The sequence below is a fragment of the Trichosurus vulpecula genome, chromosome 1 (assembly GCF_011100635.1).
Source record: "Trichosurus vulpecula isolate mTriVul1 chromosome 1, mTriVul1.pri, whole genome shotgun sequence".
Classification (NCBI taxonomy): domain Eukaryota; kingdom Metazoa; phylum Chordata; class Mammalia; order Diprotodontia; family Phalangeridae; genus Trichosurus; species Trichosurus vulpecula.
Window position 1 is genome coordinate 443,732,346 of NC_050573.1, and position 23,108 is coordinate 443,755,453.

The following is a 23,108-nucleotide window of genomic DNA, read 5'->3' on the forward strand; positions in this document are numbered from 1 at the left end:
GTTCATTTCCTATCTGCTAGCAAGTACAATGCCAAAAATATTTTAAAAGCTTTCCACTCTAAAACATGCTTTGACAAAGGAATTAAACCTAAACACAGCAATGAAAAAGCTGGGAAAAAATATGGAGATTCAGATGGGGGAAAAAAAGAGAGTGGGGGAGAAACATTTGTTTAAATAAACTTTGAGTGTGGTTTAACTCAAACTGGGTCTTTATGAATTAAACTAAAGCCAGTGAGTGTAACCACACTGATGAGAATATAAAACATGATAAAAAGCAAGTCAGCTAGTCATCATTACAACAAATGCATCCCAAACACTGAGCTAATTCTTCTCTCCCATACTTTCCTTCCACTCCAAATGTTCATATGGACTATTTGTGCCCGACCTGTGGTAGAGCCTTCCGAGCTCATATTGGTCTGATAAGCCACAGTCGAACACACTGTACCTACCCCGACAGGGATGTCAGTTTGGTCCTCTGATTACAAAGGACAACAACCAATCATTACAACAAAGCCACATGTACCAGAAAATCTTCCATTAAGCTGTTGGTGTCTCAGGAATGGGCATAGTCCTAGAAAAGTTGCAAACTAAAATTTTACACTCAAGTAGATAGAGTGTCTGCCCTTCATTCAATAAACACTGATTTTGTATCTATGGTATTCAATGTGCTCTCTGACCTCCATGGAACCTAAGGCAAAAACGTCACAAATAAGGGGCAGCTAGGTGGTGCAGTGATAGAGCACCGGCCCCAAAGTCAAGAAGACCTGAGTTCAAATCTAGCCTCAGACGCTTGACACTTATTAGCTTTGTGACCCTGGGCAAGTCATTTAACCTCAATTGCCTTACCAAAAAAAAAATAAAAGTCACAAATTTGCCCTGAATGCTGGATACATAAATCACTTTCCACAAAAACTGCTTTCTTTTGCTTCCAAAAAATGAGAATTTCTAATAGTATTTTTAAGACACTTGTCTAATTTTTCTTATAAAATGATAGGTTTGCAAAATGAGGTGACAGGAGCTGAAATAGCTAAGAAGTTGTACTCACGGCAAGGATGGTGGTCAACTAGAGATGGCAAAAGCTACAAAAGACACAGGAGAAAATGGGTGTGCTGTTCTAAAATATCAGTACACAACTGTGTGTCTTATGTTTCTAGAGCATCTTGCGGTGGGCGATTTACTTCACTCCCATGTGGCCAGCCGTTTGCTAATTCTGTAGCATGCCATCTGTTTTCTGCTAAAAGGTCTTCAAGTTCTTCTCATTCCCTCCTCTGTATCCCACAGAATTCAATTTATAATCGCCACAGATCTGATTAATGGGGATGCATGGTAACATGGCTGCCTTTTCATTTTTATTTGGCAAATGCTTTAATGGGATTAGCAAATTGTGCTATTATGAGGTAATTATGGAGACAACACCTTTTTTGTGTTAGCAGTTTCATTTCTGATGTTTCATAGCGGTAGAAACAATTTCATTGTACGACAGGAAGATGCCTAGGATTGGCCTTACAACCACCATTTATCCAAATGCAACCTGTATTTCCTGACTCCTCTGAGAAATAATTACTCATAGTTAATAATAGTAGCTCACATGTATACAGGCCTTATCATTTGCAAAGTGTTCGCCTCACAACAATCTTGGGAGGTAGGGAGTCAAAATATTATCTCTATTTTATGGATGAGGAAACAGATTCCGAGAGGTCAAGTGACTTGTTCAACTTGTAATTACTGGAGTTAGGACTTGACTCAAAGTCTCTTGGCTCTGTGCCCAGTGCTTCTTCCATGAAAACATGCACTAGGTTCTGGGGTAGGAGCTGAGGGAAGGAACACTCTACTAACAGTTGGTAAGTAAACATGCCTGGAATGGGGACAGGGAAGGATTTATTTCAGCCCTCAGGCCTCCAAGTCTATCTTTTTTGTTAACTCGACTGTTTTGCTTCTCATCCCTTCAAATAAATATATTCTAATTTTTCCACAAAATTAGACTTGCTCTTATCACCAAGAGTTTCTCCATTAGACCCTGCCACAGGTACCAGCTCAGTCTCTACTGGCCTCTTTGTCACTGACCAATCATGACTCTGCCTTCTGCCAGTCCATTCCTGCTCCCCGCCATTACACACACTCACCAATTTCCACCTATTCACATTCTGGAACTAACTTTGCTTTAAGGCAGAACCATTCAGAGAAGCAACTTTCGGTCTGAATTATATAGGATATTTTTAAAAGGATTAATTACCATTGTTACAACAATCCTTGTTGCCTTGGAGGAGAGAAGGGACTTGATGACCGGGATCAGTAGCTCTCCATAGTTCATGAGTAACATCGGAGTGATAAGAAATGTCCATCTTGAGGTCTGTCTGGTTCTCACTAGTCCTTGTTAAATCACAATTTGAGATATTTATGGGGTATACGATATCTTGGTGCACTCCAGTTGAGTTTGATTTGTTGACAGTGTTGAGTGACACGCGTACTAAAGCTTCATTTACAAAGAATGAATTCTCATGGCAGAGGCTGTCCGATCGATTAAGGTCTGTTACCTGTGCAAAAATTTACAAAAGAAAATATAGCAGCAGTTTACTTTCAGCATTGTTCACAAGATAGTTCCCAAGAACAAAATTTATTAAATTAGTTCCAATAAAAGGGAAGATCAGAAGGAGTGCAATGAGCCCAATCTCCTCCCTCTCTCCCCTTTTCTCATGGACCTAGAACTAAATACATCAATTTGATTAGCATATTGTGCACTGAAACAACAATTAGAAATGTGTTTTAAATTGTATTTCCACTATATTTGGATTGAAGGAACTGAAAAAAGTGTTCATTTTTTTGCCAAATAATAAAAAGAAAAATCTATCCAGGATTATAATAAGAGCATTTATACATTATGGGTTTACAAGGAAGATACTTTATGGTTCAACTAGAAAGGAAAATTAAATGCAGCAGAAACCACCTCTGATAAACTCATGGGGCCCAAAAATGGGACTTGTATAAGAAAGTAAAATTGCAGAAAAAATATTTAATTTTCCATGCATCCTTGGAGAAGAAAATGCAGTGGAAAGCTTCTAAGGGCTTTCTTACCACTACTAGCTATTTACATATCAATTAAATAAATCTCCACTGTTGTTATTTCAATTATTTTGTGCTTATAAATATCAAATTAGCACAGAGAGAAGCATCTTCATAATCATGCAAAGCAGAGGTGTAAAACCTATCTCCAGCAGGCTACAACATTTCCTGAATGCAGCCTGAACCAGAATAAAATCTAATTGGGAAATAAAAACACCATAAAACATAATGTTAATATTTGATTTTTTTAATCAATATGAGCCCAAAGGGATGCTTATGAATGATGAGTGGTCCTATATCTATTTGACTTTAACACCACTGATAGAAAGGAAGCAACACTGGGAGAATGAGACATCTCATTGATGCAGTGATCAATGATCATTTCAGAGTACTGATGATTTTCAGTACATGCATACCCCATCTCTCAGCAGAGAAGTAGTGGAATATGGAAGCAGAACAAGACATACATTCTCAGACATGGCCAATGTGCCGATCTGTTTTGCTTAACTTTATTTATTTATTATAAGAGGTGGGGAGTCATCAAGAAAGAACAGTGATATAAAAAGGAACATTAATAAAAATATTTTTAAAGGAGGAAAGCTTTAATAGAAATAATGAAATCCAATCTACTCTCTAAATAAGGTCGGTTGTGAATATTTATTTTTGGTCCAGACCTGTTTGACTTTATTGGTATAGGAAACTACCATGGTAGAAATTCCCTCCATTTATACAGATCAGCAACTCTTCTGTAACTTAGAAGCTTTGAGAGTTTCCAGAGCACTGCAAAATTAAATGAATTGTCCACCATCACATGGCCAGTGTGTGTCAGAGGCTGGATGCACCTCCAGGTCTTCCTGGTGCCAAGGTTGGCCTTCTACCCACTATACCACAGCTGCCCCCAACTAACTGCCCAAACTAACAAAATAGAACAAAATATGGCCTTATGGGTCTCTGAATGATCACATAAGAAGGTTCTCTAAATTACAAAACACCAAGACCTTCACAAAGAAAAGGTCTAGTATGGGTTCATGGACCCCCTTGGCAATCTGGTAAAACCTATGGCCCCCTTCATGGAATAATATTTTTAAATGCATAAAATAAAATATAGGATTGCATAGGATTACAAAGGAAACAAATTATGTTGAAATACACTAGAAATTTTTTTTTTTAATTTTCACAGACCCCGGGTTAGGGGCTCCTGGTCGAGAGCAGAGGTTTAAATGGACTACTTTAAATTACAATCAGGAAAAATTTAAGAAAAATGAATTGAAGTACAATAGAACATGGATAAAATGTTAATATGCAGTTTTCTAAGACAATGTGTAGCTGCAGGGATCCTTGTGTCCTATTTAGTGCCTACTCCACCCCATTCCTACTTGAGTTTGACACCACTGGTCTAGAAGATAAATGTTTCTTTGTCAACCCGTTTCCCTTCCTGTGGGCAAAAAACATGAAAAGGATCTAAAAAAATGTGAGCCTTTCTGATTCCCATTTCTCATTGTCACAGAGAGGCACATAAAATTTGTGAAGCTGATATATTATACATAATTACATTATACATAAATATAGCCACAGGTGCATATCTAGTTTTCCATTTATCTTTATCCCCAAAAGGCAGCATGGCACAGTAGATAAAAAGTTGGCTTTAGAGACCCGGGTTCAAATCCTACCTCAGACATATCCTGTGTGACCATGGGAAAGTTACTTTTCAGTGCTCCAGGTTATCCAGTGCTTAGTTAGTCAGAACTAGAAACTAGCTAGATAGACTAGAAATTCCAGAGCAGGCATCCATCTGCATTTAGTAGAAATAGTTTCACATACCAGAAGCTCCCTGCATTGATGAAATGACAGATTTAGTGAAATAATAGATGAGGGAGGAAGAGGAGGAAGGAGAGAAGAGGGTGGAGAGAGGGAGGAAAGGAGAGACAGAAAAAGAGCTAAGAGCTAGACTAAGACAGAGATGTATTAGATCGATTGAGCAGATTTAGTATCTATCTAGTTATAGGGATGGAGAGAGGGAGAGAGAGAGAGAGAGAGAGAGAGAGAGAGAGAGATGATAGAGATAGATGGACAGATGGATGAATAGATAGATGTACAGACAGATAAGTAGATAGATATAGATGGATAGATAGATGAACAGGTGACAATAGACAGACAGATAGATATGGATGGATGGACAGATGGAAAGACAGATGGAGAGATGGATGGATGAACGGATATTTAGATAGATGGACAGATGGATGGATGGATAGATAGATAAATGGATAGACAGACAGATGTACAGACAGGTGGATAGATAGATATAGATGGATAAATGGGTGGATAAACAGAAAGACAGATAGATATGGATGGATGAATGGATGGATAGATAGATGATATAGATGAACAGATAGAAAAATGGATGAATAGACAGATGTACAGACAGGTAGATAGATATAGATGGATAAATGGATGGATAGATAAATAGATAGATAATGATAGACAAATAGTCCCTAAGATTTCTGATAGCTCCAAATAAATTGGAACATGGCACCTGAACTGTTACCCAAGAGTTAAAAGTGTGATTGTTCAGAAATGGCCCTAGAGTCACCACAGTATCTTGTGAATGTGACCTCCAAAATTAAGAAGCCTCTCCAACTACCCATCAGTGGGAACACACACCCCAAAGCTGTACCTCATTGTTTCCTGGAGAAAAGGCTGCAGGGAGACTACTCTGCCGACTATGCTTCCAGTGACCCAGGAGACTCTGCTGGATCCTGACCTTCTCCCTCTCTCTCTCCACCATCCTCTGGCCTTCCCTAAGCCGCTCCAGGTTTTGCTGATACTCCTGGAGCTGATGGTCCAGTTCCCCCCGACTCCGGCTGAGCAGCTCCTCCTGACTTTGGCATTCCCTCTCACGCTCCTGCAGCCATTTTTCCTTTGCCTCCTGCTCCCGCTGCCTCTGGCCACACTTGCGGTGCCAACGTTGCTGCTCCTGCTGGAATTGATGCTGTAGCTTGTGGATGTTGGCCAGTTCTTCCCGCTGTTTCTCCAAGTGGCGGGACTTTTCCTGCTCCTGGAGCAGCCCAACGCGGAGAGAGAGACCATGGGGCATTCTCTCATGCTCCTGGAGAATTAGCTTATGGAGTTCAATGTGACTGTCTTGTATGGTCAGGGCAGCCTGATTTAGGGGAAAAGCAAAACCAAAAAGGGTCCACATCATTAAAGCCCTGGGTGCTGGCTACCCTCTCACTATGAATCATTCAGCAAGTATTTATTAAGCACCTACTGTGTGCCAGTCTCTGTGACCAGGCCCCAGGGATACAAATACCAAACAATGCTTATTCTCAGGTTGTCTAAAAACACACAGAAACAGAATTCAGGGCCACTAATTTTCTACTACCTCCTACTGTTCTGACTTTTCTTAATAAGTTCACTTTATCTAAGTCTCGGTCTTCCAAATCAGGCTTCTTAACCTTCTGTGTATCATGGACTCCTCTGGCAATATGGTGAAGCCTATGGGCCACTTCTTAGAATAATGTTTTTAAATGTATAAACACATAGTATTACAAAGAAAACTAATCACATTGAAATACAGTTATCCAAACAGTTTTTTTAAAAAATCAAGTTCATAAACCCTAGGTTAAAAACTTCTATCTAGCCAATTCTTAAGACCCCTTTCAGTTCTATTTTATTAATCAATCAATCAACAGGCTTTATTAAGCCCAGAGAAGCAAGAGAGTTTAATGTTTCAAGCTGACTCTTCAGTTTCTTTTGTAAAGATCTGGTTGGGGATTTTTATGGAGGAACATTAGCGGGAAAGCATCCCATATGTCAGAAATGTATTTTGCTATTGCTCCTTTGACCATATTTAAATAAATCTATCATGCAGGAATTGAGTACATGAAATTACAAGACTAAATGATATAAACCTAGTTGTACTCTCCTCCTAAACCCTAAATGGAGTCCGTCTTTAAGCTATACTGGCTCCATAAGGGAGCCTTTTGGAATTTACCGATAAATAATATCTTACTAAACTCCAAGGACTCTTCTGAGACTAGGAGTTAGGACTACTTCCCATGGTTATGTTAATGGTCTCAGCTACTAAACTCCCTGCTCTTACTCAGCACCATAGCTGGAAGGCTATGCATAAAGACCGAGTAGCAAGTACTTAACTGATTGCTAATAGGAGGCTGGGATGATTAAGGACAAACAGACAACTTACAAATCCATAGGACATTACTAACTAGATTTAAAAATCATTTTGCATTTCAGTATCTGACTTTGAAAAGTTTGGCAGCATCCCTGAAAAATAATTGCCAAGATTTTGAAGGATTTCGCAGAACCAGAAAATCTCAGTGAATGCCCATGGCAGCTTTTAATTTTAAAAGCTCCTATTTAAAAAGTGTGAAAGATTAGGGAAAGGATAAACCCAAAATGAATACATGCTGGGTCTACACATATATTTGTATCTGGATATGACATTATTGTTCTCTTGGGGCCAAATTCACATTTTTCTCCACACCTCTTGGAACATTTTTTTAAAACCATCCACATAACAGATGCTAGGAATATGGAGATTTGACTGAGAGAATCCCATGTGTGGGCAACCTTTTTTTTTCATTTTGAAAAACTAAATAACTTTGGGTCATGCTTAAAACTAATACCACTCAACAGTTGCCTCTTAGATGAGTAGTAATTCATAATACAATAACTAGGAATGTTTGTACCTGGACCAAGAGGAAAGAAAGGTGCCCTCAATAGGGAAGGAAACAGACCATAGGAAACCTTCACCAGTGGAGAAAATTGGAAAGAGACCCAGGAAACTAGTGTGTAAGAGGCAGAGCAGGAGAGGCAGGGTGGAGAGAGAGGTGCTCATTCCTGGTGCTCATCTGGTACCTTCCAATCCAATCCCCCAAGCATTTACCAAGTGCCTTCAAGGTGCCAGGCAATGTGGCATAGGTCTTGGGACTACAAAGACAAAACTAAATAGTCCCTTTCTTCAAGAAGCTTAATTTGTATTGAAATGTCAATAAAAAATAGCATAGAGATGATAATTTGAGGAAAGAATGATCATTAATCACTAAGGGGGAAGAAGGGGCAGGAAAGATTTCCAGAAGTGTCACATGAGTTGGCCTTGAGGAAAACTAGAGATTCTTAGAGGCTGTGGGGAAGAGGAGTATTTTCCTATCATGGGGACAGCCTATGCAAAAGCATGGAGACAGGAGATGAAATGTTGAGTTCAGGGAACAGCAAGTTGGCCAATTTGGTCAGAATGTAGAATGACTAAAGGGGAATTATGTGAAATAAGTTTGGAAAGGAAGGCTGGAGCCAGTTGAGAAGGGCTTTAAATGCCAAGCTGACATGTTTGCATTTTGTCATAGAGACATCAGGGAATCCCTGGAGTTTCTTGAAGGCTCTTGAAGTGACATGGTCAGACTTATGCTTTGAGAAAATTATTTTCATATCTATGTGAAGGATGAATTAGAGAGAAGAGATAAGGGAAAGCAGGAAGCCTAGTGTGGAGGCTGTTGTGATAGTTGAGACCGGTGGTGTCAAACCCACCACTACATGTTCACAAGGATCTCTGCTACTGGGTGTAGACTTAGAACACCACAAATTAACATTATCTCTATTCTGTTGTCTTTTTATTTAATTTGTTAATTATCGTCCAATTACATTTTAATCTGGTTCTGGCAGTTGTCTGGGGTTTGACACCTCTGGGCTAGAAAATTGGTGATAAGTATAGGATGTTGCCCATGTGAGCAGAGAGAAGGGGACAGTTATGAGAAATGTTGTAGAGGTAAAGAGCAAAACAAAAAACAAAAACAAAAAAATCTGAGTCAGAGGAGGAAAAAGAAAGAGTCAAAAATGACTCCAAAGTTACAAGCCAGGGTAATTAGTAGGTTAACGATGTCCTGAAGTGAAATAGAGAAGAAACATGATTTTTCAATGGGGAAACTAACACATTCACCTCTGGACATGTTAAGTTTGAGATACCTAACGAGCATCTAGATGGGGACAAACATCATAAAGTGAGTTCAAGAGGGACTATGGAGAAAGACTTGGGCTGGATAGACAGATCTAGAAGTCATCTTTTTTAAAATGCTAATAAATATGAGAGCTGATGAGATCACCAAGAGAATGAAGGTAGAAAGACAAGAAAGAAGGAAGCGGGAGGACAGAACCTTGGGGGATGTTCATCAAAGAAAACTGAGAAAGAAACACTGAACAAATCTGAAGAGCAGCAGATGATAGAAATATCATGAAAGCTTAGAGAAAAGAGAGTATAGAGGAAGAGGGGTGGGCAACGGTGTCAAGAGCTTCAGAGAGGTCAAGAAGGGTGAGGACCGAGAAAAGGCTATTAGTTTTAGAGTAAAGAGATTCTTGATAACATCTGAAAGAGCATTTTTAGATGAATGATGGAGTTGCAAGCCAAATTACAGGGCATTAAGACATAAGTAGAAGAGGAAGGGACAGCAAGGAATAAGGTTTCTTTCTAGGAATATGGGTTTGTAAAAAGTATACAGGGTAAAACTATATAGGATTACTCTTAGGGAGTAGGGAGGGGAGGGAGAGAGCAAGGGACAAAACTTTTTTAAAAAGTTTAAAAATTTGTTTTAAGATGTAATTGAAGGAAAAATAAAATATTAATAAATAATAAAAAATTAAAAATTAAAATAAAAAAGGATATCCCAAAAGTCTTAGTGCAGTTTTAAGCTATTAAAGCTTAAACAGTTTTAATAGCTTAAAACCTTTCTTCTATATTGGCTATCCTAAACCAGGCATTCCATGCATGACCTAACTAGCATGGAGCTAGCAAGAATAATTAATTAGAAAGCTATCATCTACAGGATGTCCCAAAAGTCTCAGAGCAGCTTTAAGCTATTAGGGACACTCTGTAGATGCTAGCTTTCTAAATAATTGTTTTTGCTAACTCCATGCTAGTTAGGTCATGCACGGAGTGCTAATGTTGAATAGCCAGCACTGGGGGAGTAGAGGAAAGGTCCAAGACCATTCTTCACCCACCCATTTCTTTTACATCTACTACCCCCATTCCTGTTCAGAAGTAGGTATCATGCTAGGCATTTTTCTCCTCCCTCTTCACATTGATGTAGGGTAAATCTTGGACATAGGAAGCGGGTAAAAAGATAGGGAACCTCCTTTAAGATGCAAAGTTTGAAGTTCGTGAGAGGAAGCTTACCTGATAGCCCAACCCAATCGAGACCAAGCAGATAAGGCCCATGCCTGATTTTGCATGTGTGTGCGTGTGTGTGTGTGTGTGTGTGTGTGTGTGTGTGTGTGTGTGTTTGTGCGCATATTTGAGAGAAAGACGAAGGTGGCAGAAAAAAAAACAGATGGAGGAAAGGGCACTGACCCTCCTGAAGTGAAAGGCAGTAGAACATGATGGTAAAAGCACCCCGTTCCTAAAAGACAGTCTCTCAGCTACTGCTTTGCAAATGCCTGGGTGACTGGGGTATTGAATCAAGATCCTCAAGTGCTTTTGAGCTTTAGAGGTTGGGAGCTATTTGCCTCCTTCCTAGCACAGACTTGTGTAGGAGGTACCCATGAGTGTTAGTGCTGCGGGAAGCAGCAACAACTGGTCAATTTTCTCAAAGGGCTTGTAGGGGATGATTGCCCAAGAGGAGTAATTTGGGAGTCCTCCCTCTCCTCCTCCCCCAGTCCCTGCATCTCCAATTTAGCACTGTCTAAATTCAGTCCCGGGAAGTTAGGTGGTGCCATAGTGCATAGAGCACTGGGCCTGGAGTTAGGAAGGCTCATCTTCCAGAATTCAAAACTAGCCTCAGTCGCTTCCTAGCTATATGACGCTGGACAAGTCACTTAATCGTGTTTGCCTCAGTTTTCTCATCTATAAAATGAGCTAGAAAAGGCAATGGCAAACCGCTCTGTATCTTTGCCAAGAAAACTTCAAAAGGGGTTGCAAAGAGGCAGACACAACTGAAAATGACTGAATAACAAATTCAGTCCCATGTACATGGCACTATACTAGGTGTTGGAGATACAAATGCAAAAATGGCATAATCCCTGCCCTTGAAGAGCCTGAATTCTAGTGAGGTGGAGGATACAAGATGGCACAGATAAATAAATACAGGAATGATGGGGAGGCAAGAGAAGGGAGAGAAGAGAGGGAGAGAAGTTGGCCTGACTGAGCAATACTATCTAGGAGTGACTGTCAAAGGCAGAGTCAGATGTGATAGCGCCTCTGGTACAGTAAAGAAGTGGTTTATATTAAGCCTTACTGTGTACAAATTAGGTGCTCAGGGCTAAATGTACTGGGCATCTCAGAGTATGGTCATAGAGTTAGGACTGGAAAGAACCTAAGAAGTCATCTAGTGCAAGGCCCCGATTTTACAGATGAGAAAACCAAGGCACATAAAAGGTTAAGTGACTTGTCCAAGGTCACACAGGCATTAAGTGACAGAGTCAGGATTCAAACTCTGACATGAAATCCAGCACACCAAACAGATTTATTTGACATTTTAGCTGCTTTGAGATCATTAGTAGGGGAAAGTAGGAGGGGAAACACAGCAACTCCCTTTCTGAATGTGAGGAAATATATTTGGCACATTCTTTGAATTTGACTTTAGTATTCAATCATTATCCAGGGTTGTGCTAAAATGACCTAGGACAAATTTTGGATTGTTTTAATATGTAATCATAATAATCCCTAAAGAACCAAGACAGGGCAGTGACGTATTTCATAAAAACCACACAATTCTGGTTTGTCACACGGTGATTCTTATGTTATAGTTTAAAATGGACTAAGTGATAAAGTACACGATAATGTAGCATTCTGTTTAGCTATTCAAAAAAGAGATGCCACTTTTTGACTTACATTACTTCATAGGATTTAGAGCTGAAAGGGCCCAGACTCAGATATTGTCTGATCCAACCTCCTTAGTTGACAGATGCAGGTACTGAGGCCTGCCTGGAGACAGTGACTTGCCCACAAGGCAGTAAGAAACAGAGCCAGCATCTGAACCTGGGTCTTCTGATTCTGAATCCGGGACTCTTCTCACAGTATACAGCCACCCTGTATATTAGCATGGGGCAGCTATGTAGTACAATGGATGGAGTGCTGGGCCTGGAGTCAGGAAGACCTGAATTCAAATTTGACTTCAGATACTAGCTCTGTGACCCTGGGAAAGTCACTTAACCTTGTTTGCCTCAGTTTCTTCATCTGTAAAATGGGCTGGAGAAAGAAATGGTAAACTGCTCCAGTATCTTTGCCAAGAAAACCCCAAATGGGTTCATGAAGTGTCAGACAGGACTGAAAAAAAACAACAATATTAGGATGGCTTATGAATTGAATCTGAGGATTGGATTCTTTTGGGAATGAAGCTCATATTAGAGATTTTAGAAAATTTCTGATTCTCTTCTCCTTTTCAACTTTTTCAATTGCCTGGCTTCTCCTAGAGGTGATGAGTGGATTCCAAAATGGTAAGGAAAACGACTGATATCATCATCCGATCCAATCTTTTTTTTTTTATGAAAACCTTCATTTTTGAATTCCTACTAATCTTTTAAGGACCAACTTCAATGCCACTACCTCCATGAGGTCTAGCCTGATGTCCTCGTCATTAATGAAGCTCCCCACCCCTGTCTCCCAGAGGAACTTTGTTTTGCAACTCTGTAATGCTCTTGTTTATGCAATGTCGTGTATTATACTTATTATCTGTTGATGCTTTATCCTCTACTAGACTGTAAGTTCTATGGAGACAGTAACGGTATTTCCCCCAGTACTTAGGATAGATCTTATGCAGCTCTGCTCATTTAAAGCCAAGTCAAGACATCACCTGTGATGTCATTGATCCTCTTCAAAAAGGACAAAACAATCCGCACAATAGGCGATTAACATTTGCTGAATGAATAGAAGCAATACATGAAACCCAGCTGAACAAGATGCAGCTTTAGTATATACAATGTGACTTTCATATATGGAATGAGATCTCTGATTTCATTGGCATAAGGAACTCCCAATGAGAAAACTCCTATCACTAATGCAGACTGTCACCTTCTCCCACATATAGTCTTAGAGACTTTACTGGGCCACCAAGAGTTGCCCGGGAAACTTTATTGAGAAGTTAAATGCTTTGCCCAGCATTCACAGCCAGAAAATTCAGAGACAGGACTAGAACTCAGGTCTTCCTGATTCTAAGGCCAGGTATCTATCCATCACACTGTGGTGTCTCTCAATGAGATGGCCTCCTTTAGAGGCCCTGTCTTCAGACTGGAGCAAAAGTTTTGAGAGGCCACCTGGACACATGTGTTGATTTTATTTCTTATGTGTCATTTCTATTTTACATGCTGTAAAAAATTAGGTCAGTTGGCCTTAGTATACCTTCAATCCACACTTTGATTCTGAATAGCTTGTCAACACTGAAGAAAAGGGAGTGTGGACCCTGAGCACTGGTCCATCAAGCAATGCCTCAGTCCATCAAGAACTAATGAGCAGCCATATTTAATTATGTTCCTATAGGATAATCGCCTTCTTTGTCTTAAGCCAAGGTGATAATTAGATGAAAGGGGAAAAGATAGAAGGGAAGAAGAAGCAAAAGACCTGGGCCTCTTCTTTGGTTTTGCCAAGGGCTGATCAACAACCCTGACAATTTCACGTGGTCAAACACCAAAGGCCAGATATGCAAAAGACCATGAGCTTTCTAAAGACAGCATGAAGTGAGATGTTCCACCAACCTGACTAGAACTTCTACCAAAGCATGTTTAACAGCAGTTGAAAAGGGGCAAACTGTTTTATGGATTTAGAACACAAGCCCAAGTAACTTCTATTTTTTAGATGAGTCATACCTTGTAGTCTGGGGCTGCTTTTCCTTTAGAAAAGCTTAATGATTAAAGTCCAGGAATCCAAATAATGCAAATTACATGAAGAGAAACATTCGCAAGGTCAAAATCACTAAAGGGATCTTTACCTGGAGGCTATACAAGAGGCGAGTTAGATTCTGGATGGCTTGTATAATCTGAAATATAAGATCAATAGGGTCAAGTTTTTTAAAAGTTTACTTTCAAATTTTAGAGTTCAATTTACTCAAGTGAAAGACATAATTGATCTATTTGTGGTGGAGGAAGCTCACCTCTGCCTGTGATGAACCTGGAAAGTCTATGTATTCAGCCTACAATGAATAAAAATATCAAGATTTGTTGTTGTAAATACAAATTACTACTACATCTTGGAAACAGGATGCTATTCAATTTTAAAACAATCTAACTCCCCCCCTCTCCTCCCCAAAGAAAAAAGAATTCATCTTTTTTAATTAAAATAATTTGGAAGTTACCTTACATACCAAAAAATCATAGCAAACTCAATCACAATGCCAAAGGTTACCTGGTACAAAACCAAATGGAAATGCTTCTCTGGGGACCTAGAATGCAACCCTGACTTTGGTGTAACATGGGATTCATGCTGCCTTGTGGCTTCTAAGATTAGGCTGCTCCTCAAGGTTTCTTGGAGGCCTACTGAATACCCTGCAACTAGGGGAAGGCTGAGTCTATGCAAAGGCAAGATTAGGCAAGCATTAAAGAAAGGGGGCATCCTATTCCAACCTGGCTCTATTTCTGAGCTTTTGAGGCTCAAACAACCAATAGCAAAGGGAGAAAGAGAGGAGTGGCATCAGATGAGGTGTTACCCTGGAACAGTAATACTTTGCTACTTATAGGCCTACAAAGCTCTGTGAAATGCTACCAGGAGGAGGAGAAGGCTGTAGATCAGGGTTCCTTTGAGCCCAAGCTTCTGAGACTACAATGTCATCTCTGAGATCTCAAGTAACTTTGGGATGACTCTAGAGCAGAAGTTCTGAACCTATAGTCTGTGGACCCCCCAAGGAGAGATTTCAAGGAGTCTGTGAAGGTGGATGTTGGGGGCGGGGGGAAATATATCTTTAATTCACTAATTTCTACCTCAAATTTAGCATTTCCTTACTTTGAGAAGGGGTCTCTTCATAGACTTCACGGGGGTCCATAGTACAAAACAGGTTAAGAATGCCTGTTCTAGAGGCTGTCAGATGTGTACAGAGGGTGAATCTCTCTGAGCATTTCTAAAATTCAGTCCATGATGACAGGCAAACCTTCAGACCATCCCATTAGACTGAGAACTTTTGGAGGGCAAAGACAGCCATTTATTTTTCTTTGTATCCCCAGCACTTAGCACAGTGTCTAGCTCAGAATAGACACTTAATAAATGTTTACTGACTGACTGACCTTGCATGTACCCAATGACTCAACAACTGAGAGGTTGGCTACACCCATAAGAAAGAGCCCACCGATGATGTTTTCCTCCTCTTCCTTTTCATTAAAGTTCCTACCTGCCTCAGAACCCACTTCACTACTGTTATCTTATCTGCTAAAAGGAAAACAAGGAGAATGACAGGTGATGAAGCACTGCTTGGCTATTTAACTACTTGCTAGGAACTGAAAAGAGTTCAACTTAGGAAGTTTAAACTGGTACGTGCAAAAAGCTTCTGGGTTACTTCTGAAGTGTGTGTGAGGGAGGGATGTGTATAAATACAGAGAGAGAGAGAGAGAGAGAGAGAGAGAAGAAAGAAACAAAGAAAAAGAAACAAAGGAAGGAAGAAAAAGAGGTTATTTCTCTGAACACTACATATATGGGGCAAATTATATGCATATATATACACATATGTGGAGAGAGAGAAGTTATTTCTGAGCTATACATACATTTATATTTTATATATATATATATATACAAACAAACATATAAAGAGTGACAGAGAAAAAGAAATTCTTTCTGAAATATATATATGTGAAAACTGTGTGTATGTATATGTATACAAACATACATGTATAGTTTTCCTTATTCTGTTTTCTTTCCCTCCTCCATCATTACAAGAATTAAATCAAAAACTGGTTTAATAGATTGATTTTTTAAAAATTAGACCTGTAGATACCTGAGGCATGAGAAACAGAAAGGGATGTGTTATTTCTAGATAATTACCACAAAACATTATTCCTTACGTGAAGAAGTCTATCGCCCTGGAGGCTTCTCTTTAATGAGGTTCGTCAGCCACCTTGTGGTACATCTGGAGAGCTACAAGATTGACGGTGACCAAGAGCCAAAATGCATTCCATTCTCTATTTCAATTTCAGATTTAATTGTTTCAAAGCTTTGTAGAAATGCCAAAAAGCCACACATAGCTAACTAAAACAGCAGATTCCAAAGCAGAGTATTCATGATATTTCAAAGGCTAGATGACAAATGACCCCTCTTTATGCTTCATTTCACGTATGGTAAATAGCAAAAGCTTCCCAAAATATTTCTCTGGAGGTAAAACTTCTGAAGGCTAGTTGACTCTCTGAGTAACATGCAAACTTGATCCAACCTTGTTATCTACCCGTAAGGGGAGAAGAGAAGGCAGAATCCAGTTCTCCATTACAGAGAAAAACACTGCAGACCTCCTATTGAACTCCTAAACACAAAAACACTCAAAACTATGAAAAAGTCCTCACTGAGAAAGGTAAATTTTAAGAAACAGGTGATAAGTCAGGAAGCTTAATCAGAATTAGTAGAGTAGAAAATTTTTTTCTTTTCATGGAAACATATGTATATGGGGATATGTGGTCTAAGTAATTTATCCATATGTATCAAATAGATGCATATGAATACATGCTAATAAATATATTCCTGTTTTAGGTAAGGTAAAATTCTGGAGACTGAGCCAGATTATGCTATAGTAGTAAAAATTCCAGACTAAGGGTCAAAAGACCTGGGATCAAATCCCGTTTGTGCTACTTACTACCTGTGTGACGTTGGATCAAGTCATGTGATGTCCCTGGGCTTCAGTTTCCTCAAAAGTTAGATGGGGGGAGGGAAGAAGGATTGTACTAAAATCTAGTCCTTAACTTTTTTTTTTGGCATCATGGACCTTTTTGGTGGCCTGGTGAAAGCTATGGACCCCTTCTCAGAATACCTTTAAATAATTTAAGAAGATGCTAAATTTCAGTTAGAGATTAGTGAAAATAAATATATAGATAGATAAATAGATAGATAGATAGATAGATAGATAGATAGATAGACAGATAGATGAATAGATAGATATTTTCCCAACCAAGGTCAGAAACCCCTGAAATCTATCCACATAACCCTTGGGGGTTCACAGACCCCAGGTTAAGAGCCCCTAGAGTAGCTTTTCTCCAAAGTTGCTTCATATTTAAATTGTGTGATAGAAAGAAAACTGAATTGAGAGGCCCCTGCCCCATTGCCTCAATCCCATTCCAATTAAAGACAATCAGAGGGGCAGCTAGGTGGTGGAGTGAGTAGAGCACCGGCCCTGGAGTCAGGAAGACCTGAGTTCAAGTGTGACCTCAGACACTTGACACACTTGCTAGCTGTGTGACCTTGGGCAAGTCACTTAACCCCAATTGTCCTATTTTCCTCCCTCTAAAGACAATCAGAAGTGTGATATGTGGAAGAAATAGGGAAAAAAGGTGTGCTCATATGCCAATATTTAGAATTACTCAAAGAAAGATGCCAAGCTTATAGATGCACAATCACCTAGAAAGAGCAGCCTAGGCTACCAAGATTCTACCCTAAGACATAAGCAGATAGTGTGGATGACAGTGGAAAGAACACGGGGTCTGAGCAAGGGGAAAGAGAGTTAGGGAACCTAAAAGGAAAGAACAGGCAAGAAAGAAAAGGGGAACAAAACAGAGACAAAGAGGGCATCGAATGGGAAGCAAGAAAAGGATGGAGAGAAGGTACACACACACAAGTGATTAATCAGATTTTAAAATCCTTTTAATGATTTTTTTAACCTGCCGCTTTGGGCATTCAAATTAATGGGGAGGGGCAGTGCAGAAAAAAGACAAATCAATTCAGGAAAATACAAATGCTTCTGCTATCATTTCTCTTATCATTTATGGCCCAGAAAGTCAATTTCAGCTGACTTTTATTTTATAAGAAAATGAACATATTTTACCAATAGATCAGTAACAATACCTTCTCCCCTGCATCAGGGCTTGTCATGTTATTTACAATACCACGGAGACAGGGTTCCAAATCACAAGATTCTCCTCTTCCTTCTCCTTCGGTAACTTGTGCTGAAAGCGCACCATTTAAGACAGAAACAGAAAGAGCTGATCAAACTCATGAAGATACGCTAGCTTAAATTACGAACAGATGTTAGATATTTTTTTAGTCCATAACATCAAATAATATTTATTGAAGGCCCCAATGTATAAAGTACTAAAACGGGATATGGCAAAAGAGAAAAATACAATCCCTGCCCTCATGGAGCTTAGCATACTAATAGACAAGACAATGGTAAAAATCATGGAAAGAGCCAACTAGGTGTTGCAGTGGATAGAAGGCTAGACCTGGAGTCAAGAAGACCTGGGTTCAAATGTGGCCTCTGATACTTACTAGCCGTATGACCCTAGGCAAGTCACTTAACCACTGCCTGCCTTAGTTTACCCATCTGTAAAACAGGGGTAATAATAGCACCTAATTTCCAGGGACATAGTGAGGATAAAATGAGATAATATTTGTAAGGCACTTTGCAAACCTTAAAGCACTAATATCTACCTATCTAGGTATCTATATATATATATGTATACATACACATATATATATGCATCAATTTGACGGCTCTTTTTTCTTCTTAAAGTCTTCTAATATGCTGGTTATGGGAAATAGTCTAGATCCCCTAATCAGGGAAGGTCTGGCTAAGAATTTAATACAGGTTCTATAGGACAGAAGCAATATAACCAGAAATCCATAGAGGACAGAGAGGGAGACAGTAGGTTTCATAATAGACAAAAGAGGCAGTGACAAGGCTTACTTAAGGGACGAGGGGAATAAGCAAGGCAACGTGCGATGACAAACAAACCAAAGCATATGAATAAAGGCCTTGGAAGCTTAGCATGATGTATTTTCATAAGGGTCGAAAAGATGAATATTTATTGCATTTTAATACATTACTCAAGGATAAAAATCTCTATACCCCCAAATGCTTTTTGCTCATTTCAAAACTATTTTTTTGTTTTTTTCTTATGCTACAAACTAATATACTGAAGTCATTTAGATTTTAAAAATCAGGAGTATCAAATTAGGTGTGCCACAAGTGTGAAACATTGCATATATTTTCAGAATTTTTTGATGTTTTGATTGGCTTTTCTGATTTTTTTTGTCTCCTTCCAGTTTTTTCTTTGAAAATTATTACTTGTTTTAACAAATAACTCTCTGGGAGGAGGAGGGATAATGAAAGAAATTTTGGTCATAAAAAAGACATATCAATCAAACATTCTTAAAATAGCATCTGAGAAAAATCTGAAACAATTTCACACACATTTATTTAACTTTAATCATTAAGATTCCTTTATGGAATTTTAAATTTATTTACCAATGCTGTACTACAGAATTTAAACTCTATCCATCTTTTATTTAAATAGCCCTTTTTATCTCTCAGAGTATTTTCACATGTTATGTTATTTGCTCTTTTCCCTTTCTTTCTTTTCCTTCCCTCCTTTCTCTCCTTCTGTCCCCACAGGGTGCTCTGCCCAAATGAATATAAAATTTGATCCCTGAAATCTCACAAGATATCTAGGGGTTTACTGGCTAGATTTCTTTCTTAAGGACCATGCCTTAAACCCAAATCACTGTACCTCTTACTGATTGGTGAACAATGGTTCAGAGTAAATGTAAATAGCAATTGTTTCTGTTTTGGCCAGAAACCCTGAGGATCTTCCCCTCCCAGATTGATTTTTTTTCAGTAGGTAAAAGAGGCCATTCTTCGCCTCATTTCCTACCTAGCCCTAATCACTGAATGGGAGTTGCCTCAGTCAAACTGAGACCTAGGAAAGACCTTAGCTTAAAAAGACCAAGGTCTCCCACTGCATCCTGAGCCATCTCCCATTGTCCTGATCCATATCAGGCCACTGGACCCAGATGGCTAAAGAGGAGAAAGTGAAGCTGGGACTTTGAACAGCCCTCCCTCACTTAAATCCAATTCATTTCCAAGTCTGGGCATCACCTCCCTGATGTCATGATCCTAATTAGGGTTCTAATAAAAACTGTGTATATATTGTGACTTTTTTTTAAGCAAGTCACATATATGAACATGTATGTGAATGAACAAAGGATCTATGATTACATCAGCCAAGAGCATGCCCAGAGTGGGAGCTCTCTCCATCATAGGCAAAATTACGCTGCCTTTCATTTGGTAGATAAGTCATAGAGAGTTATCTGAGGTACACAGGTATTAAATAACTTACCCAGGATTGCAGCTAGTGAGTGTCAGGGGACTGATTTGAACCTAGTCTTTCCTGACTCTAAAGCCAGCACTCTCTTCCCTACTCCATGCTCTCCCTCCCTCCCTCATAAATACTCATTTTCTCTCTCGTCCTCTTCTCCTTCATTTGGGTGACTTTTTCTACAATGCTATCTCCATAGCCATGTGGGGGAATATGTTCAAGTGCCTAAAGAAATCTGTGATTTCATCAATTTAGATGTTCCCCCTAATAACTGAGAGTGATCCAGCTATGCCTGCCCACCACATTTCATTCATATCCTCCCACAGGGGAACATCCTTGTTTAAATGTGTCTATTTCACTAGTTATATATCATAGAGATCTTCAGTATTACAGTAGCAAGAACTCTGGAGCCCTCCCACACACAAATACACACTTCCATGATGTGCAAAGAGCCCTTTTTTATGTATATGTGAAATTTCTTTTCAGTAGAATGGGCCAAAAGATCTAAGTTAACTTGAGGAGAACTGTCCACCCCCTCCCCCAACTCCCAACCCAGATAAATTTCATTTACTTCATTCAAAAAAGGATTCCACTATTAGATACTTTACTTAATGTACTAACAAGATGTACTAAATGAAGTGCTAAAGAATCAGTCATTTTCCTCTCCTGAGAGAAATGATGACAGTAACATTTAGAAAAACAAAACAAAATGACACAAAATCCTCAAAAGGAGGTTGAGTCAAACGAGGGCAGGAGAAAGGAACAGAGAAACAGTATTTCCCCTCATTACAGGAGGCATATTCAGTCTCAGCCTAGTTAAGGAGTTTTCCAGCAAAGTGCATTCCCAAGAAACCAAGTCCCTCATTCCAGTAATTTTGGATCAGACTTTGGGAATCTAACTCAGTCTGGAATCCTGGGATATCTCTGACCTGACCTTAAGCCTACCAGGCAGTTTTAGAACCGACCCAGTCAGAGTAAAGTATGTTCTAGGCTCAAGAGGATTTTAAGTTTTGCCGAACTTTCAAGAAGAGGACTCACCTTGGGCAGGAGGGGATCAAACACTCCTTCCCCTACTCACCAGAATCCCCTCTGGGGCTAGCACAATGCAAACCAGCCTCCTAAGATGTACTGACAGCAACACCCACTTAGGGATGGAGAGCACAATGAATGGACATCATTCCCCTCACCATCCCCCTGTTCTGTATTCACCTCGATGACACAATATTGGAAAAAAGCTCAATACTGAAGGATGCAGAGAGTGGCAACAGGTGAAAGGGAGTACATTAGGAATTTTCCTAAGCCCTGTCATGAGTCTAGGTGACGGAAGCAAGGAGACTTGGAACCACCTCAATCATGGGGAGGAAGGAAGAAGTGGTCATGTGTTCTCTGCAGCTGCAGGGATGGAAAAGAGGTCCTCTTCCCGTACTCCCCTGGGTGGAAAGGGAAGAAGCAGATGCCTACATATATTTTTAGATACTACTTCCTCAATCACAAAAAAAGCGATTCTTCTTTAAAAAGGAAATCACCCCTGTGTAGCTCAATCGGGGATTTGTAGAAATGGGAAACATGTGTACACATTCTGGAAATAGAAACTGAAAATTAGACAAAGCAGGACCTGAGAAGAAAATTTATTATATTGTACAGAGTCTGCAATATTAAAAAAAATACTCTCCTGTTTCTACTTACCTTAATTAAAAGGGCACTGAATTTTTAAAGAAATGCTAACGCTACAATTTTTTCCTCAAAACTTTTGACAGCTTACAAAGGGATTAGGCATTGTGCATTTATGACCATGTTGAGGAGGCTTATGTCATCCTCCATGGCCACGATGACATGCTATGCATCTCTACTTCAATAACCTTTGCAGAAGATGTCAATCAGCATGGTACCCAGATTTTTGATGGTGTTGATAAGTAACAGAGCCACTAGGTCTTGAAAGTTTACCTCAACCATCCTCCACCCCAATCTCCCTACATTTGAAAGAAACTGGAATACACCCTTACCTAACTGGCTCTGAGCTGAGCTCTGGTGTTCTCTATTCAGGAAAAATTCTTTTGACATGCTTATCTCCCCCATCTGCTTGGTATATATGTGTTCAGGGGAAGAGGGAGCTTGCCTCATTTCTAACTGTCTGGGCCTGTCTCTCAGCGGGTACATGAGGTCAAAGTCAAGGGTTGGATTCCTCCAGGAAGCTGTTTGCTTTGTCCTAGTTAATCCTCTCTTCTACAGCCTAATTAGCCTAAGCCAGTTATTTCCTCAACACAGGGGTGCTGGGTCAAAAAGAGTGTATTGGCTCATCTGATCCCATCACCATAAGTAGAAAAGCATTCATTCCCCAAGCCCACACCGGACCTGTGGACAGGATCATGCCATTTTTGCATATGGACAATATCTTTCTAACGAACAGTTTAAGGTAAAGCTATGTAGAGATGGCAGAGAGGCAGACGACAAACAGAAAGGCAATCAAAGTCCCTAACTAGCAGAGGCAAATGCATCTAATAAGATCCCATTCCTCCCCAACACGCTGGATTTTTTTTGGCCCATTTCAAATCCCATTTCCACTTACAAGCAGTAGGAGGTGTGAGTTCTTCACTAGCCTGGAGTGTTTCTGGTGAGGTTAATTCTCCATAGTTCTCCTCTGATGAATGATTTGCATCTCCTGTTTGTGTGGCCATCACAGCAACTTGGAGGCTTTCAGCTAAAGAGACAATTGCACAAGACTGGGTTAAGGAGGAGAGCTAAATACTGAAGTCTGAAGGGTCTCATATATGCCAAAATGTTCACAGAAGCATTTTTTGTGGTAGCAAAAAACTGGAAACAAAGCGAGAGTC

At 39.6% G+C, this 23,108-nt stretch overlaps 1 protein-coding gene across 5 annotated transcripts in view; it reads right to left on the reverse strand.

Annotated features, from left to right (window-relative positions):
• Positions 1 to 23,108, reverse strand: part of ARHGEF28 (Rho guanine nucleotide exchange factor 28) — a 276,929-nt gene that overhangs the window by 35,869 nt on the left and 217,952 nt on the right. For 4 of the 5 annotated variants that reach the window (XM_036763753.1, XM_036763746.1, XM_036763779.1 and 1 more), the window contains 6 exons: positions 22,844 to 22,975; positions 18,026 to 18,126; positions 14,151 to 14,189; positions 13,989 to 14,036; positions 5,735 to 6,220; positions 2,234 to 2,534 (listed from right to left, as the gene is read on the reverse strand). In XM_036763753.1, coding sequence (XP_036619648.1) covers positions 2,234 to 2,534; positions 5,735 to 6,220; positions 13,989 to 14,036; positions 14,151 to 14,189; positions 18,026 to 18,126; positions 22,844 to 22,975 — 1,107 coding nt within the window. The remainder of the gene's footprint in view (positions 1 to 2,233; positions 2,535 to 5,734; positions 6,221 to 13,988; positions 14,037 to 14,150; positions 14,190 to 18,025; positions 18,127 to 22,843; positions 22,976 to 23,108) is intronic. The other variant, XM_036763762.1, reaches the window with a different exon arrangement.